At 37.0% G+C, this 27,938-nt stretch overlaps 1 protein-coding gene and 1 long non-coding RNA gene across 2 annotated transcripts in view; one reads left to right on the forward strand and one right to left on the reverse strand.

The window, feature by feature from the left end:
- The first annotated feature begins 1,174 nt into the window (after positions 1 to 1,174).
- LOC115419803 (uncharacterized) lies at positions 1,175 to 15,933 on the forward strand. Its single transcript, XR_003935467.1, has 4 exons — positions 1,175 to 1,187; positions 8,287 to 8,290; positions 14,346 to 14,536; positions 15,796 to 15,933. It is a non-coding gene; the product is annotated as an uncharacterized LOC115419803 (long non-coding RNA).
- Positions 11,332 to 27,938, reverse strand: part of LOC115419802 (contactin-3-like) — a 133,558-nt gene continuing 116,951 nt past the window's right edge. Inside the window, exons 16-19 of the mRNA XM_030134827.1 lie at positions 25,989 to 26,175; positions 13,609 to 13,721; positions 13,334 to 13,499; positions 11,332 to 12,784 (exon numbers count right to left, since the gene is read on the reverse strand). Coding sequence (XP_029990687.1) covers positions 12,693 to 12,784; positions 13,334 to 13,499; positions 13,609 to 13,721; positions 25,989 to 26,175 — 558 coding nt within the window. The 3' untranslated portion in view covers positions 11,332 to 12,692. The remainder of the gene's footprint in view (positions 12,785 to 13,333; positions 13,500 to 13,608; positions 13,722 to 25,988; positions 26,176 to 27,938) is intronic.

The raw sequence follows: 27,938 nt of genomic DNA on the forward strand, positions 1-27,938 counted from the left end.
CATTTTCTGAACCACTGCGTCCTCGTGCAGTAAATCAATAGCGTTAGAGTTCCAGATTAATCCCAAATTCGGTTCTATTTGCGACGTGGACGTTCTCCTCTTCATTTGTGTCTAAAATTAAAGCTCGTTCTCTCTCCATCTGCATCCCCTGCAGTTTCCAGAGTGATGGATGGCGTTCGCCTCTGATCGCTCCTTCTCATATTGTTCGGTGGCCACACAGGGCAGATTCCCCCTCATTAATAAACCTCAGTGATTAATTCCCAAAGCTCCGTCCTGTGTCCCTTCCCTTGTTGTGCGTAAAAAAAAAAAGGCGCCCTTCTAATTAGCGAACACTGATGGAGCATCCATAATGCCCCAGAGCAACGCTGAGGAGCTGTTACAAAGAAATCTGTGAACACCTTCACCTCTTTGGAGTGTGGAGGCCTTCAGACACACTCTGCACAGTGCATCATTTTATCTCCAGGATTTCAGGTTTTAATGGGTCTTTGACTTAACAGCAGAATCAGCGACACCTTAATTATCGCAGCAGCACCTGATGAATTGGTGCATTAAAAATGTGTTTATGGTAATAAATGAATCTCTCCTTAATTAGTCGAAATGCTCAATGTCACTTTAATTATGTGACACTAGGTGCAAAAATAGCCTAGTGTTAAAAATGATCCAACCCAGAGAGAGAGAGGTTAAAGATGAGATGGAGTGAAATAACCACTAAGACAATGGTTTTTAGTCTTTTTGCACTTTTAATGATATCCTCATCTCATCCAAGAGCACTGCGTATAAATATATACATACTAAAAATAGCAGCTTAATCAAATATTGTCTCAGTAAGACTGTGGTAACTCCTGCAATACTATCACTGTGGTAAAGTACTGCCATAATGTTCTTTCTTTCCTGTACTGAACGTATATTAATTATCTGGATTTCTTATAAATGTTAGATATTAACCCATAAAGACCCAAATATCCACCATCTACCAAAATTATTTACTGATCTAAACTGTTTTGCGTGATGATATTTTGTAGATGTTCACATTTTTATGGAATTTTCTTTTGTTTTTTTTTCTTTTTACACTAAAACAAAGAGAAAAATATGGAATTTTCACTATTTAAAAGTTATTAGCATTTAACCTGAGCATTGTAAAGAGGAGTTGATAAAATATTTATTTTGTTGGTGTTGTTTTTTTATGTGTTTTTTTTGTTTGTTTGTTTGTTTGTTTTTTTTTTGGGGGGGGGTCTCTTTTTTGTGTTTAATAGGTTTGTAGGTTTCTTGTATAATTTTTTTTTTTTTTTTTTTTTTTGTATTGTGTTTGTGTGGTTCCTTATGTCTAAGTGCATGTTTATTTAAACGTATAATTAAAAAAAAAAAAGTTAAATAAATAAATAAATAAATGAAGTTATTATGATAGTAATTTACTGGTCTGATCCACTCAAGATCATATTGGTCTGAATGTGGAACCTCAACGAAAAATCTTTAAAGACCCAAATATCTACGTCACCCAAAACCATCTACTGATCTAAACTATTTAAAACCTGCTGATCCATTAATCCTATCAATACATGTCAATCATTGGTGTAAAATACAGTTATTCATCTTTTCATGATCATCAGATGTGATCCATTTGGACGCTCAGAGGCTCCGTAGTTACCATGGAAACACCGTCATCTTCTACAACATTGATTCACCAGTAAAACCCATGGAGTTGGATCAATGACAGTGGATGAACACACTGGGTTTATGTTCAGTTAATGAGAGATTTTGCTGAAAATTTCACTTTTTCTTCAGTTTTCTCTATTTTTGATTCAATATCCCTCAGCTTTACTCTGGGCTTTTATGAACTTCTACATGATCAGTGAATTAAATGTTGGAAAATACCAGATTTTCATTGAAAAAAACACAACATACAGAAGTTCAAAAAAAGGACTAGGTGAAACAATCCCTTGTGACCATTGTTACCTGAGGTGATGGTAGGGACGGGAATCATTAAGAATTTAACCATTTAACCATTATTGATATTGCTTATCGATCCAATTCCTTATCGATTCTCATCGATTCTCATTGGGTGAGGGAATAAAAGAGTACCAACGGGTGTGTTTGCATTAACTGTCTTTTATATTTCCATCTCTGCACAGAAAATAGAACATATACAGTATGTACAAATAATAATAACAGATGACGCCGGGCCGGTTCGGGGGGGGGGGGGGGGGGGGGGGGCGGTACAGTGAAAGTGAAACTAAAGACGTGTTGAGTCACATTATGTAATAAATTCCCATTATGTAATAAAAGTTCAAAATGTAATAAGAATGTCACGTCATCTTGTAATAAAGCCGCATTATGTAATAAACTGACGCATTTTGTAATAAACTACCTCAATGCATTGTGTCGTAAATTTTTTCGCATTATGTAGTAAGTTATTACAATTTGAGAAATTTATTACAAAATGCACTTGACACATTTTTATTTTCAGGAAAATGGACTACAGCTTATCTCTGTGACATAAATCAATAAAACACACAATACATGTTTGCTGTTCAATCTGAGGGTGTCAAGGAACATTTTTCCAAGATCATAAGATACTGTATCAGACACAACTGACACGGCAATAGAATAACAATGTGCTAAATTAATCTTTAAACTGTGTGGTTAAAGTTCTGATTACATTACCTGTAGCTCCTGTGACTAATTTCTTCTAAATTGCTCTGAAATTATATTAATTCGGATTTTTATTACATAATGAACCATGTTATTACATTTTTTTTAAATAAAAATGTGTCAAGTGCATTTTGTAATAAATTTCTCAAATTGTAATAACTTACTACATAATGTGAAAAAATTTACTACGTAATGCGTTGACCTAGTTTATTACAAAATGCATCAGTTTATTACATAATGCGGCTTTATTACAAGATGACGTGACATTCTTATTACATTTTGAACTTTTATTACATAATGGGAATTTATTACATAATGCGGCTCAACAAGACGCTTTACTAATTCCTCTACTGCCGCATTTCTACTACGTGGAACCGGTTCGACTCGGCTCGGCTTGTCTCCCGTTGTTGTGCACCTCATTTTCTTTCCCCTACCTTCCGAAACTTATATTTCAGGAGTCACGATGTTTGTTGCCCACATCGGAACCGGCCCGGCGTTCACTCTGCCGCTACATTCACAAGCGCCACTTAGTAGCTTATCAAATACGTGACATTCCTGTAAATGATTCACATGCTGTGGACAAATGTTTGAGGATATTGGAGGGATTCCACCCTTTTGAAGACATGGAAGCTTTGACAGTGTTCCAAGTAAGTGGACCTGGAGTCATCTTTTTAGACAGTTTCTGCCTCAACGCCATGTTGGCTACGTTCTGACCAAAACAATGCAGCATACATGTGATGTCATCGCGCATGCGCAACAAAGGCGGAACAGATAAGCAGAATCGTTAAGCAGGCAGGCAAACGATTCGAAGGAATCGAGCTACTGGGAGCTCTCAAAAAGAACCAGTTCTCGATTCCCATCCCTAGGTGATGGGATCTTTATGTTGGTTTTGGGGCCTTCAGTTGGGTGCAGGGGATCACAGGCTTCATTGGGGTCATCAGGTGGGCACCCTCCTTCACCAGTGTTTCCATGACTAGCCCACAACACCTCCAGAGGGCTCATTGGCGACCCCTGGCGTCTCATGAGTGAAGGGGGGATTGTGGGGGTTGTCCTGCTGCTGAACTTCACTCCTAGATAATATCACAATAAATGGTGATAAATCACTTAAGGATGCTTAAATATTGAGAAAAATTTATTTGGGAGGTGGCACAAATGTCAGGAATAGTACCGGGTACCAGAGTCGAGTCGAGTCGAGCCGGTTCCATGTAGTGGAAATGCGGCATAAGTAGGGTAGCTCAAGACAATTCTAGGAACAAGTCAAATAATCTTAGCAAGATTAATTGTCAATAAGTAAATAAATCTCAAAAATAATCTTTCAAGATAAATATTCTGAATCCAAGTCAGTTTATCTAAGTCAGATATTCCATTTTTGCAGTGTGGTTTCAGAGTTTGAGGTTTATGCACAAAGTGACGTGTGTGAGTAAAACAAAACGACTGAAACCAAACGCAAATGGAAATCTTGTAGTTGCTGAAGGCGTGTTTTTATCGAACTTGGATTATGAATTTGCATAGCACATCAGGGGTTTATGTGAAAACACCAGAAGGCTCCTCCTCTCACAAACATTTCCTTCCTTGTTGCGTCTCTGTAATCTTTCATTGTGTTTCACTGTGTAGATTTTCACTGCTTCGGGATGTTTCCATGTTCAGTAGCTGACGGGGGAAGGTTTCTCTGTTCACCTAACGTCTGAGGTTAAGGCGTAGATGTCACATTTCATACACTGTTGTAACTGGCAACTGTTTCACTGGGAAAATGGAAAACTGAAGAGATCACTGAACGTAGAATGAAGTGAGACTTTTCAGGGAAGTGTCTCGTGTCCAACAGTCAAAGTTTTTTATAAGAAGAATATTCATATGTTCAGGGGTTGTGGATATTTTTTTAATGAGGCCAGTTGAGGATATGTCAATTTAACAATTTCTAATGAGGTTGTTGAACTTGTTGGAAGAGAAAAAAATACATATATATCCGGCAAATTATTATTCATCGCGGAGCATTTTTATTTTGACTTATAACACGTCTGGAAGGGATCTTTAAATTCTCCCACCCACACATATTAGGAATACATACAGAAGTATAAACTGACCTTTCGCAGTAAACTCAGATATTGCCTCTACTTCTGCACAACAGTTACAACTGATTCTACTTTTTCAGTTGAAAAAGTGAACTTTTATTTCAAAATGTCTCCCATTTTTTTTTCTAAATGCACAGTGTAAAAGCCTCATCTTCAGCCCTCCTGCAGTGCCTCTCACCATGGCTGAAATAATTTCCCCATACTGAAGGAAACATCTCTTGGAAACCACAAGGATAGTCCTCTGAATAACTAAAAAAAAAAAAAAAAGCTTCACTGTAACAACAACACATTGTGTGATGATCATTTGCATGCATAATAAATTGCACCTCATCTCTTATAGTGTAAAAATCAGACAATATGGTCAACACGGGGTGGAAACGGATGCGAAAACTTGCTGCTTGTGACATAAACACAGTTCAAATCATATGGATTCAGCTCTACTTAAACACAACCTTCGGACAGAAAGAAAGAAACCTATATTTTTCCTCAGTGCTGCATGTGTGGGGCTAATGATGGGTAAAATGCACAGCAGAGAAGCCAGTGCAAAGCTGTGCTTTGATGAATCGGGTGATTATATTCTGAAACACTCCTTTGCTCTACAAACTGCTGTAGCATAACGTAATCCTGTTTGGATCTCACTGACTAAAAAGGCCTTTCTTGCTATTGATGTGTGAATCCCACAAGCCTGGTCTTTCTTTGGTTCGTGCCTTCGGTTTATGGAAAAAGGCGCGTTTAGCTCAATCATCCACAGCTGTGATGTCACTACCTATTTTAAAGTTAACACGTCTCATTTACACATCAGTTGTCACCTGATACATGTAAAGCCATGGCAGTGGCCTGTGGTGAATTATTCAACAGCCTATAGATCTATTAGTTCTTTATGCTATGGAACACTTTTATTAGCAATGTAAAGAGCAATGTCAACAAAGAACCACAGACAGTTGAAGGTGTGTACAACCAGAGACACAACCTCAGACTTGAATGGATTAGGTTTGTGAATAATTAGATCAGAGGTCTCAAACATGTGGTCCAAGAGCCAAAACTGGCCTGCCAAAGGGTCCACTCTGGCCCACCGGATGAATTTGCAAAGTGAAAAAATTACACAGAAGATATTAACAGTCAATGGTGTCAAAGTCATTTCAGTTCAGGTTCCACATACAGACCAATATGATCTATTGTAAAATGCAGAAAATGGTCTCCTCAGTTTTCAGTCATCTACAGATTATTGTTAAAACAAGAGGTGATAGCCGTCAAATTGATAATTACATTATTTTTTCTTACAATGGTACATTTTTTCTCACTTTCTTACTTTTTTCTGTGTTCTATTGTGAATAAAATATGGGTTTATGAGGTTTGGTAATCATTGCATTCTGTTTTTTCACAACTTTTGGGAACTGAATTGCATTAAAATGCAAAAAATGCTTTCAACAGTGTTTCAATTCTGAGTAATTTGTGGTTTTATACAATGTAATGAAGAACTGTTTTATTTGGTTACCGTTCAACAAAAGGATGAAAGGTTTATTAACATTATTAAACCTAACGTGAGTGTAGTTCTGCCTCAGTTTTCAAGCTCTTGAGCTGAGTTGTAATAATTCACCCACAGATCTGAGCTTCAACGGAAAACACAAGTTCACCCACACAACACTTTCCTCCAGATGAACATATTAAAGGAGTGACATCTGGCTTTTTTAAATGGAATTCTGCATTTTCAAACATTTCCCTGTGGTCTACATAAACTGTAAATGCTCTGCTTGGGTCTGAATTCTTCATTAATTCAACTCCACAGGTCCATCTTCAACCCTATTTCTGAGTAATGACACCAGAAAGGTCATTTTGAGCACTGGCCCTTTAAATGCAAATGAGCCATTTCAGGCCCCGCCCCCTCCAGGTTGTTGGCTGTGCTGCTCTGTCTCATTCAACAAACAACTGAACATTTTAGATAATTGGCTTGAAGTTTGGACATATTTTCAGTATGGACTACAACAATTATGTCGTACTCAGAAAAATGTTCATCGGAAGTCTTGACCTTATTTGTGCAAATGTTGTGACGTAACTAGTTACAGACGAAACAAATTAAGCAGGAATTAAAATAAGTTGTTGAAATTCACTCAATTTTTGCCAAAATGAATATAAAGATAGCTTTGCAGCACCTGGAGGGTTCAAATTTAAACTTTATGAACTATTAGGGTCCAAATACCATTTTAAATGTATTATTGTGTTTATTCTGTTGTTTTACTTGGTATTTTTATTTCACTGTTTTTAATTGCACAGCTGTTTTTATGTTTTTTTTAATCTATTCTTGTATTTTAGTCTATCATTTTGCTTTTTTTATTCTTCTATACGACACTGTTTTTAATTGCACAGCTGTTTTATGTCTTAAATCTATTCTTGTATTTTATTCTTTTATTTTCTTTTTTCCCCTGTAAGTCACTTTGGAAAAAAGCATAAAAAAGCATTAATGTAAATGTAAATGCAAATACACAAATAAATGAACCAAAGCCTAACAAAAGTGAGTTTAGCGAAATATGACCCCTTTAAACCTCTACCTTCAAGTCCATTTCGTGCCCCTTCACGAGACAGTGCTTCAGCGGTCAATACTGAAGATCAATTATTTTCCCAACAAATATGCAATTAATTAGATGTCCACAAATCAATTAACACTTAGTGAACTTGGCTCTTTGCAGGTCTGCAGGTCTAGATTTCTCAATTAAAGAAAACCGTTGAAGTGCAAAGTTGGGCAAAATCATGCGAACAGACTGGAAACGGACTGGAATAAACATTTTTATTAAGTTATAGTTTTAGAAAAATCCAACACAAATTCACAAACAATGATTAACATGCACAATTTTAGTATACAAGACAAAACAGTTACTTTTCAATATGAAAATGCCATTCTACAGGTCAGTATCTCACAGAGATCATTGATTAATACACCAGTATTAAGGTCAGAGAACACACTATATAAAAGCAATAAGGTTGTCTTCGATGGCCATGTTTAAAAAATATATGCAAGCTATTTACACTGCACCGGGTACACTCTTCTCTACCGACCACAACCACAGAAACCGAACCAAAACGACCATGTGGATATAAATAGATATGTTAGTCTGTGATCGGTGGTACATGTCAACCACTCCGACGGGACGGGTGGCTCCCAACACTCCCTTTACCGTCTGTAGATAATACTTTGTAGTATTTTAATAAAGCACAAGGCCAGAAAACAAATATGTTGTTTTTCATTTTTCTGTGAGCAGTAGCAGAGGTAAGAAACATTAGGCTGAACTACGACTACATAAATTATAGAAAAGCTCTGAGAAATAGCCACACGTTTAAGTACTGTAAAATAAGAACTTATGAGCTATCCGTTTTGGCGATGAGGTTACCTTATTTGGATATTAATGGAAATATTATTACACCACTTGGATCAAGTATTTTCACACATAAGCCGCTTTAAGGCCTGGTCATAACAGGAAATTGTGAAATTTGTGAGCGCGGGGTCGTAAAATAGGGTATGCTAGCAGTTGAATGGCATTTACCTAGCGCTAACAAGCTAGTGCTAGCTCTACAGATGTGTATTTTCCGTCCATAATGTCGGGTAATACTAGTCGGTAGCCGTTTCTCGATATCAACATCGCAGAGCATGGTCTTGCGAATTCGGTGAGTACAGTCTTGGCAAAGACGGTCCCAGAGAACAGACTTCCTAGGAACGCAAGTCTATCTGTAATTGGAGCGGTTGCGTACGTATTTCCCTCAAATCACCACAATGTCACCCAATTTGATTTCAATACATTTATACTAATATTTACATGTCATTTATACATTTCGTGTATTTTTCAAAACTGTAATACATTTCGTTGAATCCCGTATCTTGATAATAAAGACGTATTTCTCGCTATTCCGCCTCTCGCTCATGTTCTAACATTATATCGCATCATCTCGTTACGGTCATCTAGTTAAAAAACATTTCTGAAGTAAGTTATCAGAAGCCGCTGTAGCATTCGAAAGTAGTACGAAGTGCATTTTGGGATATTTCGCCAGCCAAGTCGACACGAGTCACCAACCAGTGCATCCTTGGTTTAAGCTAGCAGACAAGAACAACATCCGGGTATTCCAAGCGTTCTTGGTTTATGCGAATTTGCAATTGGAACAGTACTTGGGCCGCGACTGATGACGTTTCACAAGAACGCGTATTGAGAAACGGCTAGTCATTAGCATCATTGAATTTAACAAAGACCCAAAGTCCCGCCCCTTCTGATGTGCACCATGTGACTTCACTTCGGAAACATATGAATGGCGACAAACATAGTTATTTGATTCTGATTAAACTGTGTGATCATTTACACCCTAGGCCACTCGTTTCCTGTCTGAATCATTTCATCATGACAGAAAATGGTGGATTAGCCGATAGCAGGTGCTTCGTTCATATAAAGTTATGATCAGAAAACAGCAAACCTGCGACAAAATTCGTAATCATCACATCATAATGTGACCTGTATTTTTGCTCTTATTCGTCTTGTTCAGTGAGTTTTAGCGGTAGAGAAATAATACTAGTACTGTTGCATGTGCTTGGTGTTAGCTTAGCAATGGCAAGTTTGTCTCATTGGTCTGTTTTATGAAATTTTTCACAACATACGCTGATGTCAGACTGTTTGTTTTAGATATCGGCCCATTTAAGTGCCTGTTTGATTTGTGTTCTGTTTACCGACAATTGATTTTGTTGAGGTTTCAGTTTGCGTTCTTCTGGTTACGTGGATGTATAATATAGCATGTGTTTATTGCTACAAGCTTTGAATAGTGTTACCATGGCAACACAGAACAGTGTACCATGGCCTGTTGGGTTTAAGAGGCTTACATGGTCATTTTACACGTTCAAAAAACTGCAGTTTGTGACATAGATAGTACAGAAACCTCTAGTTTTGTGTTAAACGGCTCAATGGACTGCATGTCTTGCTGCGTGTGATAAATGTTACCAAGAGCAAAATGGCCGAACACCAAAAGTATTAAAAGAGATGAAAAATCACTATAGTCTGGTCATATTGAAGCAGCAGAGACATCATCACCTCTACAACTTCCAGGTGTGTAGTCTTTTTATTTACATATTTTCACAATTTGATACCACAAACTACAATTTCTTGACTTGTAAAACCATTTTTTAAATTGACAAACATCATGAGTAAATGATGCATAAATAATAAGTTGTCTCTCACCACTGATTTTAATGCAATTTTTTCCACACTAAGGTCCCATGAGGCACAATGGTGAAGGAGCCGGATTTTGGTTGTCTTCAAGCTAGCTAGATTGCTAATAGATAAGTAAGCTCGTAGGTTAATTTGCTAAAGTAGTAATAATGACTTCCTGGATCCTTGTGATAATTTCCCACATTAATTTACCTTATTTTGTAAAATCTCACAATTGTGCTGCTGGTGTGACCAGGTCTTAAGCTTAAAAAAAAACAAAAACAAAGGTACAATAGCACTAACGTCGCACGACAGCCAAAAAACGACGGCTGTGTTAATCATCAAACCCAAAAGTACCAACCAGCCAGTCAACGTCAGGTCACTGCTCCGATTCAAAGTCACTATTCACCACTACACTACCAAAATACTGTGGAAATCTGTGGGAAGGAAAAAAAAGAATCAATCCAGGAAATACATTTAAATTAAAGATTGAAATAAAACAAAGAAAACCACATCCAAATAAAATGCGAAAAAAAAAAAAAAAGCATTTGAAGTTGCGTGAATGAAGTAGCAGAGGACATCTAAAACATCATTGACTGTAACACAACACAACCAGTGTAGTAAGAACGTGGCCATCAGTCAATCAAGCAGCGGAATTGTGACAGCTGTAATAATGGGGCAGGAAAATCAATATCCCATTGACCGGTCTGCAGGAGTCTAATCAACGAGCACAGAGCTTTATGAAACCAGCCAAGGATCAGATAGGACAGCCTGATTATGTCGGCCGTTTGGACTTTTTACGAGGCCTCTGGGGTCTGCACACCTGTTCCGACGGCTGAGTGAGGACATCCAGTCACCTTGCATCAATTCCTTGTGCTTTCATTCGACTTTGGGGTGGGGGTGGGGGGTGGGGGTAAAGAGTGCAAAATACATACGACGACAGCCTCCGAGCTAATGACCGTACGCAGCCCCATGTTCGGCAAAGGCACAGTAATGTGTAGCAGTTCAGTCGACTGTATCCTTCCACATCCACACGTATCATACAGAACATCGTCAGGAACCCCGATAATCGCACCTCGGTTCGTACTCGAGTTGGTTTTAACAGATTCATCAGCGTGACAAAAAGGGGCGTGAAAAGTCGCTCCGTCAGCAGAGTAGCAGTGTTCTTTTGTTTGTGTTCAGTCTTGGTTTTATACGTGTCCGGTAGACGAAGATGGGATGGGGTGGGACTTTGAAATGACAGTCGTGCCTTTCGCTCCATTTCCAGTCAGGGCTCTTTGACAGCGGTATCGGCATCAATTATTCTGATGCTTTAATAGCCCATAAATTATGCTACGGACGGAGTCATACATTTATTATACACAGACCATAAATACCGGGACCCAACTTTCCGCCGTATATCTCAATCGAATGCGGTTTTCCTAAAGCTTCCAACCTTTTTTTGTCTTAGGTGCTCCGGTCCACTTGTCTCAATGAAAATTTAATCAACTTACCCTTTCCAATAATGGGCTTCCTCTACATTCTGCAACTGAGTTTCCTGTCTTTCCGTATTTGCTTGGCAGCTTTGCAAAGAAAAGCAAACAATGTCTCTTCTGCAACGTAACGCTATCATATAGGAAAGCAAAAGAGGGGGGAAAAAACTAAAAAAACTAAAAAAAAAAAAAAAAGAAAAATCAAGGAGTGAGCTCTAGTGAAGGCACTGTTATCCTGTAGTCCATTGTGCACTGGGCCAGCTGGTCATCGGGGGTGTACATGTACATGTTCTGTAATATGATATACGTATCTAGAACATAGGTCGTCTAAATGTAGAGGAGGAACAGTACACATGGGATCTGCTTGACACAATAACACCGCACGTCTCCTTCTCTGCAAATCCCGGCTTTTTCGCTAGACTGAGAATGCAGAGTGTGATAGGCATTTATTATTTAGAGGAGCATGAGATAGAGAGCAAAATGCCAAGATCTATCAGGATACTGTAGAGTGGGCCTTGAGCTTAGGAGCCTGTAGTTCTGGAATATTATTATTTCACTATGCAGAGATAAGTGGGTTTGAGGCACAGTTGATCAATTTGCAATGCACCTTCATATACGCAACAAAGCCTGGTAACATGTCTGCATGCAACCGGATAATACTGAATATTAGACAATGGTAGAGGTTTACAAATGGAGTTTAGGTTGTTGTTGTTGTTTTTTTGTTTGTTTGTTTGTTTTTTTTGGATGCAGCCAAACATTAAAGGGTAATTTTTGTTGAGATCGGTGACCCTTTTGAAAGGATCGCTTAAGATTTTTGCGGTATCTATTTTTACACGGGGTAGGAAAACCATAAATAAGCAGCCGCTGTCGCCTACTTTGGTACAGACTGTGTGAATAAAAATGGATATTAAGGCATTAGTATCTCCAGAGATACTAAGAAGATAAGTCATGTCGACATCATAACTAAACTAGAGCGTGGTGGCACTTGATGATGTTGGAGGAAATACACAAAAAGATATCATGCACGCAAGAAAAAAAAAAAAAAAAAAATCCCGTCTCTATCTGATGGTCCTTTGAAATAATCAGTGGTCCCTTTAATGGTTTGGTGCAGTCCAGTCCAGTCCGGTCCAGATCCGGTCCAGGCTTTTCTAGTGTCGCCGCTGATGCCTGGGCCCGATGCCAGTCCAGCGGAGGGTTAACGTAGGACAGGCTGGACTGAAGGGATGGGGGTAGGAGAAAGGAGGAAGGAGGAAGGAGGAAAGAGGGGGTGGTGGTGGTTGTGGTGGTGTCGGGGAGGGGGGGTCTTTGTAGGCTCTGATTAGGCATCACCAGTCGGAGCAGAGCAGTGAACTGATGAGGACTGTAGAGAGGTAAAATGGACTGAGACGGCTCGATCCTGATCCCCGAGCTCCCATGCCTGCAACCAAAACCAGCAGAGTGAAGAACCAGAAATATCCGTCCAATCAAAAGCCAGAAAAGTGCACTTTTTTTGCAGAGCTATCCTCTACGTTTGTGACAAGTCATCATAAATCAAAAGCCAACTGTGAATTTTTTTTTTTTTTTTCCCATATCTACATTATTACTGGCTTTCAACAGGAGAGGCTATTTAAGTATCCGGAAAAGATAAAGTTCGTATCAGATCAAAGAGGAGAACGGCAAACTGAGTCGCTTCACAATTTCGCACAGCAGCTGGATGGGAGCACAGAACTGCTTTATATGCTGCAGCGCTGTGCAGCCAGTCAACAAGGAATAATAACCCAATGGCAGAGATGGATGACACCGCGCACGCATTTCTAAAAAGGTTGCATTTCTCAAAGTAAGTCTATTACACGCGGTTCAGGAAAAAAAGGGAATGCTGCGAAGCCGAATTAAACGTTCTTTCTGAATTATTGAATTCTCACTTAAGCCTTATCAACGGTCGAAAAAGGAAAGGATATGCAAGAAGCGAAGAGAGCAGCCGACTCACTTAATTTGTGGATGTGGATGGGTTCGCTGCCCACGCCTTCGCCGCCTTCGCTCATGGCCTTGATCTGAATGAGATAGTTGTCGCTGGTCGAGAGGCTGAGCTCCACAGTGGTTTTCGTGGTCAAGATAGTGTTGACGTCGTTGTAGCGGTGCCTCTTCAGCAGCACCTGAGGCGTGACGGGATGCAGAACCGAAAAGAAAAAAACATGTCAGAAAGCGTCACACTGCGCTCCAATCTGAGGGGAAATCGGAGCTTGGCTGTAAAGTGGAACCCACCAAGTATCCAGTGACCTTTGACTCGGTCTCCATGGCTACGACTGGGTCCCAGTGCAGCGTGAGTGTGGAGCCAATCATGGTCCATTGTATGTTGAGTGGAGGTCGATCTGGCGCTGGAGATAAAGATAAAAACACATGCAGAATATGCTTCAGAATAATACTCTACGACTAAATTCAACCCAATTTGACCTGATAAGGTGGACGGTGTAGAGACAGACTGATTATTGATATTTATTTATTTTATTCGACCTTTATTTAACCAGGAAAAAAATCCCATTGAGATTACGATCCTCTTTTGGAAGGCAGTCCTGGCCAAGATGGGCATCAGCAAATACAAACACACAGTTACAAGAATACACAGTTAAAACACAAATAATAGAACAAAAAATAACATGTACGAGCAGATTCAGAAAAACAAGAGCAAGTTATGGAGTCGGCCTCAACAACTATCAGTTTGGACTTAAAAGCGCTCAAAGAAATCAACTCCGTTAGAGTCTTTGTGCAGCTGATTCCATGCATAAGGTGCAGACTTAATGAAAACCCTTGGACCCAGTTCTGTACGAGTGAATGGAACGGAAAGAAACACATGATCATTTGTACGGAGAGAATAAATATCAGAATTTCTCTTCATAATTCATGTACAAATGCAGACTGGCAGGAGGCCAAGTATGGCCTCCAGAAGGTTGGGCTAGAGCCTGAAGAGTTGAAGGACACCAGGGACACAACAGCAGCAGCAGCAGAGACCTGGGGTCCGTTCCACAAAGCAGGTTTAGTGAAAACTCTGAGTCTGTTCAGCCTGAAATCAGGGAAACTGAGTTCTCCGTTTCACAAAAGGAGGTAACTCAACCCAGAGACAGAGGGGGAACTCTAGCCTGTTTCACAGACAGAGGGAACTTAAGCTCTCGGTCAGTTACCGTAGTAACAGACTGTGAACCTAACCTGGGGCACGTTTCTGGGTTCAATAGTGAACGCAGCCGTTTGTGTGCCCTTCAGCGCAAATAGTGAGCGAACGATAGGTCGGCGAACGCAGAGGCTTAACGAATGCAAAATCTGTTTCTGCGCTTGTTGCGTTCGCTAAGCCATCGTTCGCTCACTATTTGTGATGAAGGGTGCGCTAAACAGGTGCGTTCACTATTTAACCCAGAACAACGCCTCCACTCCTGCTGTTTCCAGTCATCTGATCTGACAGCATTATGGTCAGAATGAAGAAGTATTAGAGGATATCTGTGACCTCCTCCCTTACCCTCACCTGTCTGGATGGACCTCCTCACCCTCACCTGACTATAGATGGACCCCCTCAGCTGTCTGTACCCCCCCCCCCCACACACACACACACACACACACACACTGAACTGAATTATTTACACATATATATCGTGCGTCTGGCTGGACGTCTAAGGATTAGCCCAGTTATTCCACACTGGTGACTTTATTAACAGAACTCTAAACGGTCACTGTTGGTCGTAACCACGGCAACAACAGGACAAACAGATTGTATAGAAAAACTGAACTCTGTTCCATTCCTCTCATCCATGCGCTCATATCTCATTATGTGCGTGCACACACACACACACACACACACACGCCCACATTTCACTGACTCTGCCCCCATACGGTTCTCATTCATTCATTCATTCATTCATTCATCTAGTCATCTCTCAAAGCCACACACACTTTGTCCTGAACTAATCTATATTTATCCATAAATCGATACAGAATAAAATTCAGTGAGTGGATCAGTCCTCACTCGGTAAATTCGTTTTTATCAGTGCAAAATGTCCATGGGAAAAATCTGATATCGTTAAAGATATTATCAAACTTGTGTTAAACATCTTCTTTTTCAAATGTAAATAATATTTCAAAGGAAATACATGACAGAAATGAAGTGAAATGAAGCTACAAGAATACAACCTCCTTCTAACGCGGACCTCTGAGGTCCGCATTAAAATCAGCCCTTTAGCGAGGAACTGGGCGAGCGCTCACTTTTAATGAACTAGCCCAGAAACGGGATAGCGCATTTTGCGTTGTGTTGGGGTTAACGAACTAACGCATGAACACATTTTGCGTTGCGTTAGTTGTTAACGAACAAAGAGCGAGCCCAGAAACGGGATAGCGCAAAATACGTTAAATAGATGTATTTTGCGTTGCACTCGGCTTAACGATTGAACAAACTAGTGCGGAAACGAGCCCCTGCTTGGGACCAGGTTTTTCTCAATGAACCCTGAGTTTCTCTCTGACTCCGCCCACTTTCAGCCACACACAGGATTTGATTTCCTCATTCACTCAGTCAGCAGGAGAGTTTTAGCCATAGTTCTGTCGTCTGTTATTTAACCCTTTCATGCACAGTGGTCACTCCAGTGGACAGCTGTTCAAAGCTCTTCTCTTTTTTCGGTTTGATTTTGTTGTTTTAGTTCCATATCAGCCAACACAATAAACACTTATCCCATACACTGACATTCATACCGTTACTGTAACTTTACTTTTCTAGATAAACCTGATCTGCACTAACATGTTTGAGTGTAAAAAAAAAATTGCTAAATGTTACTAAAGTGTAATTAACATGTTTATTTTTTTAAACGAAAAGTTTTGTTTTGTTTTTTGCATATTATCTCCATGAAGTGAGTAATAACTAGTATTAGATTATGTTAAAATGTGAGAAAACATCAGATTAGCAGCATTTAACATGTTTTTATTTCATAGTTTCCACACAGTATATCAGTAAATACATGTTTCTTAGCTTCTAAAATTAAGCGTATGGTGTCAAGCTGAGAGGACATTTTTGTAACTCCATAAAAAATAGGTTCATAAAAAAATTCAATCGCATTGTGTTTTTGTTTTTTTCTTTTCATGCCTAAAGAGGAATAAAAACACTTGGGGAAAAAAAATCTTGATTAAGGTTTTCATAATTCATACATGAAAGGGTTAAAAAAAGCAGTCAGTAGGTCTATATTATAAGTCCATTAGACACAGTAGGTGGAGACTGTTTTCACTAACATGTACATTTGACAGCGATCCCAGGGATGAAGGTGCAGCATTACTGTGCAGAGTATTAAATATTTGTAGGAGATGGTTATCAGAAAACGCATAAATGTTCCAGCATTTCCAGACAGTTCTCTTTTCAAATGGTACTGTTTCACATCCCAGTCCATCATCTACAAACACAACCTAACCCGTCCTTACATTTGCAGCGTTACCAACCATAGCCATGCTCTGACATCCCAGCTCATATTGTGTGTTGCACTGCGTTTCTTTGCAAATGGGAGTTTTTTGTATAATGTCAAAGATGCAGAACACTTCCGTAAAACAACTGTGTGCAGGATGGCAGAGCAGTCACAGACACTATAGGACAGAATCACTTCAGAGATGAAGTCACCATCACCACTACCACAGCGGTCAAATAAAGACATAATACACATTTCATTTGGTCTGCTTTATTTCCTACAAATACCAGAGCTAGTTTAGTTAATGTTCCAATAGTTAGCATAATTCCCATCATTCACCTTTGACCATGCACCCACCCCTGACTTGTGCTCCAGTATTTCAGTTTCTGGATCTGTCCTCCTAATCTGACAGTCCAAGTATTGTGTTTCTTTGTCGTTTTTTTGGATTTTTTTCAGCAGGTAAATTTTGTAAATGTCTTTTACTGGTAATTGGGGATACATACGGAGAACATTAATTTATACAGCTGCACATGAACTCCACAGAATGAACCTGTGGTGTTTACTGAACATCCATCTCACTGTGTCAATCTGTGCAGTGGAAGCTGAGGAACCCTCCTGCTGCCAAGTGCATCTACAACAGTGGCGATTTCTCATTGACTGCAAAGGAAGCTCTGGGTCCGCTAAAATTACAAAAATTAAATGGTTAAATATGTTCGGTTGTGTTGACATTTCATTGACTACAAATGTGTTAGAACACGTTCATCTCACAGACGAGTTTGTTCAGAATCAGCTTTATCACAAATCATCAGTCTCCATGTTGTTCACTTCTCCTCCATTCCTGTTGCACTGTTTTCTCATTCGATCTCTGCTCAGTGCATTTGTCCGTAGACGCTCAGCGTCCATGCACTTCAATGGGACTGAGTGGAACAGTTTAATTCATTGCCTCAAAACTGGACGGTAATTGGATAAATGCCACGATGTTGTCCCGCCCCCAAACGCTCGGCGTCTCTGAGGGTGAATGGAGCTGTGGGCGGAGCTCGGCCGGGCTGGACGCTGGGCTTCCACGTGCTGATTGGAGGATCAGTCGAAAGGCTGAATCCCGTTTGATTGACAGCTATTTTCAGATCTCCTCCTTCACTGACACAGTTCAGTTTAATACCGTCGCACATTCTGCTGTGAAATCAAGAGAGAAACCACTACGAAATTACTCGTTCGTTTCTTGCACTGTAAATAAAACACACTCATTGGACTTCCTTGTCTCAATTTAACATAATTTCAATGTTTTCTTGTTTCCGTTACATAATTTAATCATTTCTTGTTCGAGTTTAATATCATTTTGTAGATAGTTAAATGAATCATACTGTTGGCTAGGTCGGAGTGAACTGGCTATCAAGTCCCTGGAAAAGACGCCTACTTGGTACGATAAGGTCACTGACCATTTTCTTAAAAAGGAACGGAGGGACGAATTTATGTTTAAATAACTTGACAATTTCTTTGATGTAAGCCGACAATGAGCTTCCCCTGTCTGAAAGACGAGCAGCCGCCACTGATCTACAAAGCTTCTAAAATAAAAGTAGTGAGAATTTATCAAATTTGGCTCATTGATACAGAAAAAATTCAGTCAGAAATACTAGTTGATTGTGATTTTCAAGATACAGTATTGGGTTAAAATGTGAAATTCTATGAATTAATGACAGAATGTGTTTGCACATTAGAATACATTCACTTACAGGGTCAGATTTAGACATTTATTATACAGAACTGTGCAAAGTCACATTCCACATTTATCTTTGTTGTTTTTCAAGGTTGAAATGATCATATGTATTTATTTCTCTTTATCTCTTTTTCACATACAAGAAGAAAATACAGGAAATATGTGCACAGTTTTAAAAGACACAACAAACTGAACTAAATGTGTTGTAAAGGTTAAAGTCAGTATTTAGTTTGACCTCTGACCCCATGAGAAGAAGCAGCAGAAACTATTAGAAACATTTGACATGTGTTGAATGAAACCTGGTATAAAACATCAGTAAATTAATGCAATAAATCTGATATGGTTTGAACTAAAGGGTTAACGACATGTTAAATGCAAAGGGCAGTCACAGTAAATATGACCCCTTTGGTTTATAGAAGCTGTTTTTACCCTGAAACTGTAGTTTTTACTGCTGCTTTTGGTTAATTTTTATTCATTTGGTTTGTTATTTTATTCATTTGTGTTCATTTTGTTGATTAGTTTTGTTCATTTTTGCTTTGCTTTGATTGATAGAAGCTGTTTTTTATCCTGAAACTGTAGTTTTTACTGCTGCATTTGGTTTATTTTTATTCATTTGGCTTGTTATTTTATTCACTTTTGTTCATTTTGCTGATTACTTTATTCATTTTTGCTTTGCTTTGATTGATAGAAGCTGTTTTTACCCTGAAACTGTCTTTTTTACTGCTGCATTTAGTTTATTTTTATTCATGTGGTTTGTTATTTTATTCATTTTTGTTCATTTTGTTGATTAGTTTTGTTCATTTTTGCTTTGCTTTGATTGATAAAAGCTGTTCTTATCCTGAAACTGTAGTTTTTACTGCTGCATTTAGTTTATTTTTATTAATTTGGTTTGTTATTTTATTAATTTTTGTTCATTTTGTTGATTAGTTTTGTTCATTTTTGCTTTGCTTTGATTGACAGAAGCTGTTTTTATCTTGAAACTGTAGTTTTTACTGCTACATTTGGTTTGTTTTATTCATTTGGTTTGTTATTTTATTCATTTTTGTTCATTTTGTTGATTAGTTTTGTTCATTTTTGCTTTGCTTTGATTGATAGAAGCTGTTTTTATCCTGAAACTGTAGTTTTTACTGCTACATTTGGTTTATTTTTATTCATTTGGCTTGTTATTTTATTCATTTTTGTTCATTTTGTTGATTATTTTATTCATTTTTGCTTTGCTTTGATTGATAGAAGCTGTTTTTACCCTGAAACTGTAGTTTTTACTGCTACATTTAGTTTATTTTTATTCATGTGGATTGTTACTTTAGTCATTTTTGTTCATTTTGTTGATTATTTTATTCATTTTTGTACATTTTGTTGATTATTTTATTCATTTTTGTTCATTTAGTTGATTAGTTTTGTTCATTTTTGCTTTGCTTTGATTGATAGCTGTTTTTATCCTGTAACTGTAGTTTTTACTGCTACATTTGGTTTATTTTTATTCATTTGGTTTGTTATTTTATTCATTTTTGTTCATTTTGTTGATTATTTTATTCAGTTTTGTTCATTTTGTTGATTAGTTTTGTTCCTTCTTGCTTTGCTTTGATTGACAGAAGCTGTTTTTATCCTGAAACTATAGTTTTTCCTGCTGTTCATACTTCACATTATATCAGACTGGATCTAAATACAGAGACAAATGCGTATGTGTGAATATTAGCACTTTAATAAACCAAGAAAGAGAATGTTTGATAAGGACTTTTATGTAGTACTGTAAAAAAAAAAAAAAAAACAAACACACAAACTTAACCTTTTTAATCTCTGAAGAAGAAATAAATAAAATATGTAGAGCACTTCCTTCATCTCTGCAGCTCCATTTACAACATTGCTAATAGCATAAGGAGGTAAAGTGCTATTTATATACATATACAGTACAGTATGCTAATTGTTTATGGTAATACTGAACTAGTTCATGCTGGATATATGTACCGTATAAAACAATGTGCTAGAAAATAAAGCCACAGTGTGAATATCAAATAATAAACAGACTCCTGGTCTATACGGAAAACACAGAAATAATAAAAAATTCATATGAAAAATCTTAATCTCAATCCAAATGAGAAATCGAGGCAGCAGCCGAGCACATTCCCTAATTAAGACAGAGTGGATTCTTTTCCATGAAGCAAGAATCCATATTTTTTTCCAATATCTAGCATCCAGTGGTATGTGGTCACTGCCAAAAAAGCTGCAGCCACAGGATATGAAAAACTTTTCTTTCTTCTTTTTTTTTTTTTTTATCACTTCAAAGTTATGAAGTAGAAGTAGATTGTGTGTATTCCCATAGTCACAGTGCAGTATGTATGGGAAATGAAAGCCATAAATTACTCCATAAAACATCAAAAATGGAGCGTACACAGCAGTAACATTAGCTCAAACATCACTTGTCCTTTTTAAATACCAAACTTGTCACTTCAGCTGCATTTCTACCACACATGACACTGGCATTTTTTTTTTTTGTCTTTATGGGTTTATTTCAGCGTAAAACAAAAGCTCGCGTGTCACATACAATTTTATGAGCGGGATGCGATGGCAATCATGTTGAGGAAAATAACTACGGTGTGTAAGAGAACCGACGTGGTTCAGGAAGGAGAGATTTCACACCCGTTTGGGATCAGACGCCTGTGTTTTCATGGTGGTGGTGTTTTGTATGACTTATTGATTCCCACAAATGACTTTGCTTTAACTGTTTAATGTCAAATATGCACTAACATTATGAATTCATATCAGAATCAGAATCGCCTTTAATGTCATTGTGTGTGCAATTAAAATAGGAGTGATACTCCAGTCAGTGCAATAATATAAATAATAAAAAAAAATGTACAAAGTAAGAAAATAAGAACAGAGTGAACATAAAATTACAAAAACTAAAGTGTAAAATGAGAAAACAGAACATAAAATTTTACAGCTAGAAAAACATTCAGAGAGCGCAGACTTCTGCCAAGACAGATCAGATCATTCCCCCCGATCACCACCAAAATTTAATCATTGTTACTTGTACCGGTATCAACATTTTGTGAAAATTTCATCCCAATCCATCTATAACCTTTTGAGTTATTTTGCTAACAGACAAACAAACAAACAAACTCCAATGAAAACACAATGGCAGAAGTAAAAAGTAAAACAACAATACAACTAAAGTAGATCAAAATAAAACTAAAAATAGACATAAAATATAAATAAACACAATATTAACAACTAGTTTAAATCCCTGTGGATAAATCCACTCCTCTAGCTGTGGGATCACTTCCTTATAGGAACTTGAATACACCGAGATATAAAAAAAAAAAAATATCCTGAATTATTATTCCTCCCTCAAATTTATCCCAAAAGACTTTTCCCTAACTGGAACAAAATGCAGCAGATTTTTATATTTTATTCAATAAATTATTTTTCATATATAATTTGAACTGTTGTAATAACAGTTGCTGTATGTGTATTATATTTCCTAGACGCCCATTGTCTCCTGATGTGTAAGGCTGCTTCCTGTCCCTCCCCCTGGCAACTGCTTAGCAACGTGAATTAAATCAGTCCCTCTTGACTTTAAAAAAGGGAATTTCAAAGAAAAAAGATATTTAATGTGGAGATGGGACTATTCCTCAACTGTAGGTACCTAATTGGCCAGTTAAAAACGCCTCAATTTCTCAGAACCGTGCAGACACACACACACACACACACACACACTTCAATAGGCAATGTCTACTGCCATAGTACTGTGGCATGAAATACGGGTTTGTCTATTGCAGTGATTTTCAACCTTGGGGTCGGGACCCCATGTGGGGTCGCCTGGAATTCAAATGGCGACACCTGAAATTTCTATTAATTGATAAAAAATGAAAACTTACTAATAAAAATATACATTATATAGTCTAAACGTCATCTAAAATTAACGTTTGTTTGCAACATATGAAAGCAAACTATTAGACGATCAAAAACAATTTAATTTTACCAAATAAAATGTCTCCATTTTGAATGTCTGAGGTCGCCTGAAATTTCTAGTATTGATAAAAAATGAAAACTTACTAATAAAAATTTACATTATATAGTCTAAATGTCATCTAAAATTAATGTTTGTTTGCAACATATTAAAGCAAACTATTAGACGATCAAAAACAATTTAATTTTACCAAATAAAATGTCTCTGTTTTGAATGTCTGGGGTTGGCTGAAATTTCTAGTAATTGATAAAAAATGAAAACTTACTAATAAAAATTTACATTATATAGTCTAAATGTCCTCTAAAATCAACATTTACTTGCAAAATAGTATAGCAAACTATTACAAAATCAAAAATAAATCTATTTTAGCCAAAAAAATGTCTCTGTTTTGAATGTCTGAGGTCAGCTGAAATTTCTAGTAATTGATAAAAAATGAAAACTTACTAATAAAAATTTACATTATATAGTCTAAATGTCATCTAAAATTAATGTTTGTTTGCAACATATTAAAGCAAACTATTAGATGATCAAAAACAATTTAATTTTACCAAATAAAATGTCTCTGTTTTGAATGTCTGGGGTTGGCTGAAATTTCTAGTAATTGATAAAAAATGAAAACTTACTAATAAAAATTTACATTATATAGTCTAAATGTCCTCTAAAATCAACATTTACTTGCAAAATAGTATAGCAAACTATTACACAATGAAAAACAAATCTATTTTAGCCAAAAAAGATGTCTCTGTTCTGAATGTCTGGGGTCGCCTGAAATTTGTCATGTTAAAATGGGGTCACGAGCCAAAAAAGGTTGGGAACAACTGGTCTATTGCCACAGAGCCAATCAAATGTTAGCATTCGTACTAGAGCCAATCACAGATACTGTTCCATGAACCCATTATCCTCTTGTTGCCACAGTACTGTGGTGATATATGGCGTATACTTTAGTGCATTCTTTTGCTCATTTTGCTACAACAGTACTGTGGCAATTGATGGAAGAAAAGACAAATTAGCGATAGTACAGGGTTATTCAAAAAGAATGAAGCGATTTCATGACGCATTGCTTCAGTTCTTAAGCATCGTCATGGAATGAGTCAGTGACCATTTGAAAGATGAGTTTTTTAAGTTTGAGCTTTTTTTAGATGAATAAGTGCCACAGCGATGGATTAGTCAGAAGGTGGCCTAAGACCTAGCTCTTTGTGCTTGGCCTGTGAGATCCCTAGACCTCACCATGTGTGATTTTTTCATGAGGGGATACGTAAAAGATCGCGTTTATGTTCCACTGCTACCCACTAACCTCAACAACCTTAAACATCAAATAACAACAGTGATCAACTCAGTGGATCGTGATATGCCGATAGGCGTCTGGGAGGAATTCTCTTATCGCATTGAAGCTGTCCGTGGTGGCCACATTGAACACTTGTAAGACAGGAAATAAAAGTTGATTGTGAGTAGAATACTTGTGACTTGGTTGGAGTTTTCTCTTGCTTTTCCAAATTAAAATATTATGTAATGAAATCGCTTCATTCTTTTTGAATAACCCTGTATATAGTATAGAATAGGAATTATTGTTCTAAATGCTCTATATGTTGTTTTATGGCGTTCTTTGTTCTGTGCAGTCAGTGAGGCTGGAGAAAATGGGGCGGGGCTACATGTTAGATACGGGTGGGGTTTGTTGTGTCTGGCACCACTTGTTTACACTAAAACACAGAGAACAAGTGGTGCCAGGCACAACAAACCCCACCCCTCGAACAAACTGTAGCTTATTTTGGCATCGATCCAGCTGATGTCATCATGTCTATGAATGTGATGATGTCATCATATCAGTTGCCTCTATATATGTGGCAAGTTTGAAGTTTGGCCCATTATAAGTACATGGGAGAAAAAAAAGATTTAAAAAATTCATTAAAAATTGGAACTATGACCTACTTTTCCCAAAATATAATGACATCTATTTTGGGTCACTGACAATATATAAACCCAATTTGGTATGAATTCAACTATTAGTTTTGATGCTACAGACATTTGAAATTTTACTCATTATAAGTAAATGAAAGAAAAAAAGATTTTAAAAAATTCTTAAAAATTTGAATTTTGACTCATTTTTCCCAAAATATAATCACATCTATTCTGTGTCACTGGCAATCTAAAAACCCAATTAGGTGTGAATTCAATTAATAGTTTTGCTGCTACAGACATTTGAAATTTTGCCTATTATACGTAAGTAAATGGGGAAAAAAAAAGATTTCAAAAATTCATTAAAAATTTGAACTTTGACCTACTTTTCCCAAAATATAATGACATCTATTCTGGGTCACTGGCAATATATAAACCCAATTTGGTATGAATTCAACTATTAGTTTTGATGCTACAGACATTTGAAATTTTACTCATTATAAGTAAATGAAAGAAAAAAAGATTTAAAAAATTCTTAAAAATTTGAATTTTGACTTATTTTTCCCAAAATATAATCACATCTATTCTGTGTCACTGGCAATCTAAAAACCCAATTTGGTGTGAATTCAATTAATAGTTTTGCTGCTACAGACATTTGAAATTTTGCCTATTATACGTAAGTGAATGGGGAAAAAAAAAGATTTCAAAAATTCATTAAAAATTTGAACTTTGACCTACTTTTCCCAAAATATAATGACATCTATTTTGGGTCACTGGCAATCTATAAATCCAATTAGGTATGAATTCAAACACATAGTTTTGGTGCTACAGACATTTGAAATTTCACTCAGTACAAATAAATGGAAGAAAAAAAAGATTTTAAAAAATTCTTAAAAATTTGAATTTTGACTTATTTTTCCCAAAATACAATCACATCTATTCTGTGTCACTGGCAATCTAAAAACCCAGTTTGGTGTGAATTCAATTAATAGTTTTGTTGCTACAGACATTTGAAATTTTGCCTATTATACGTAAGTAAATGGGGAAAAAAAAAAAAAAAGATTTAAAAAATTCATTAAAAATTTGAACTTTGATCTACTGTTCTCAAAATATAATCAGATCTATTCTGGGTCACTGGCAATCTATAAACCCAATTTAATATGAATTCAACCAATAGTTTTGCTGCTAGAGTGTTAACAAACAAACAAACAAACAAACCAAAAACAACACCACTTGCCTACCCTTAGGGTGGCGGGGTAAAAAAAATTGCAGTTTTCATTATTTATGGTTATTATTATATTGTTTTACTGACCGGATCCACCTTTTTATAGGTTATTATGACAGTATTTTACAGGTCTGATCCACTGATGATCCTTTTGGGCTGAATGTGGAACCTGAACAGATTCAGATTCAAGTTTATTTGTCATTTCAACATATAAAAATACACAGAAACAAAATATTGTACTCAGGTCCCCGACTGTCAGCAGCATTTAGTAAAAATAGTATAAGTTACTGATAAAATAATAAAAATAATAAAATACTGATATAAAAAAATAACAATAACAACAGCGTATCTGATACCGTTGAGGATATAATGACATCGGAAGGTACGATTTCAGCCTCGTTTTAGGATCAGACTCACGTGGTTTCTTGGTGGTGGTGTTGATCGGCGCTGACTGAGGCCCGGGTCCGGCCGTATTGAAAGCGGCGACGGACAGGTAGTACACCGTGTCCGCCGTCAACCCCGTGATGTTGGCCAGCGTGTAGTTTCCAGATATACGCACTTTGCCGATGGTGTCAGGCTTGGTGTCGTCTTCCCAGTACACAACCTGTTGGCGAAACAAAAATGAAATCTTAATCAGAGCGAACACAGATTTCAAAGAAAGCGTGCACGGCGCTTTGCACTGCATTATTGAAATCCCTATTTCATCATGAAATCTGAAATGCTGTTTGTAATACAGAAGTAGAGGGAGGAGGCAATGATGAATAATAAATTTTTCACGAGTGGAGTCTCAATTACGGATGCGCATCCTCTCAACCACGGCAGTCGTATCAACAGGGCATTATTGGGTCAAACTAAAACTGACCCAGAAACGGAAAAAAATCATCATTATTGCCCGGCTTTAGACATAAGAAACAACCTCAACCTCATTTGTGTCGAAGAAAACCACACATTAAAAAGTGAAGCGGTTATGAATAAAAGCTACCGATGTTCTGCAACAGCTGGATTCACTCTGTAAACTTTCATTTTTTTTTTTGCTTTGCTTCGGGCTATTAGCCTCGAATTAAAGGTGCAGGTGAACAGATACTTGATAAAGCCAACACAACCATTTACAGCGGTTCTGGGTCATCTTCAATATTCATATGTTTGGTATTAAGGGACATAAAAGCGAAGCCAATAAATAATTAAATGAAAATATGAAGTCTGCCCTCAGGGATACTCCTACTATTCCGTCTCTCATAAATGTATGCATTCCATATTTGTTATCAATTAAAGCTGTATACGATCAGCACCAAAGTTCAGTTGACTGTACAGTAACATGTGATCACAGTAAACTGGAATCAAAGTGCATCTGTAATGTCCTAATTAATAGTTAACTCTATAAAGACAGGCCAGAAAGAGATGTCTTTATATTGTTTTTGCAAAATGAAAGTGTCAGAATTTTTTTTTTTTTTTTTTTAATCAATTCTTTTGCACATTTTTTCAGGAGCAATTTAATTTCCAATATGTGGCCATTACTCCTTCATTCATTCATTCATTTATTTGTTTTGAGCAGAAGAAAAAAACTAAATTTTGTGTGCGTACAAGGAACTAATATCAGAAAAAAATACATTAAACCTTTCATGCGTGAATTATGAGAACATTAACCCTTTCATGCACGAATTATGAGAACCTTAGTCAAAATTTTTTTCTTCAGTGTTTAGCCATGAAAAAAACAATGCGATGGAGTTTTTTTTTCTCTGGAGTTACAAAAATATCCATACATTTAATTTTTGAAGTAAAGAAACGGGTTTAAAACCCAATATCAGAAAGTGATATGAAAACAATGAAATAAGAACATTTTTAATGCTGCTAATCTGATGTCTTCTCACATTTTAACATATTCCAATGCTAGTAATTACTCACTTCATGGAGATAATATGCAAAAAAAAAACCTTCTTTTCTAACAAATAACAATTGATTTACACTCGGACATGTTAGTGCAGATCAGGTTTATCAAGAACAGCAAAGTTACAGTAATGATCTGAATTACAGTGTACGGGAGGGTGCATAAGTGTCCACTGTGTTGGCTGATATGGAACTAAAACAACAAAACCCATTAATATACAAGAGAACAGCTGGGAAAGGGTTAATCAAGGTTTTTTTCTTTATTCTTCTTTGGGCATTAAAAAAACAATGTGATTATTATTATTATTCTTTTTTTTTTTCCATCGTATTTGTGATTTAATGGAAAAACCGACATTTTGCACTTGTGTTTTTTCAACATTTAGTAAATATCGGTCAAGTTTTGTGCAGATGTCCAAAGGAAAAGTGACAAATGATTGTTAATATCTTCAGTGTAATTTTTTGCATTTCATAAATTCATTCCAC

Source organism: Sphaeramia orbicularis, chromosome 5 (genome assembly GCF_902148855.1).
Source record: "Sphaeramia orbicularis chromosome 5, fSphaOr1.1, whole genome shotgun sequence".
NCBI lineage: Eukaryota > Metazoa > Chordata > Actinopteri > Kurtiformes > Apogonidae > Sphaeramia > Sphaeramia orbicularis.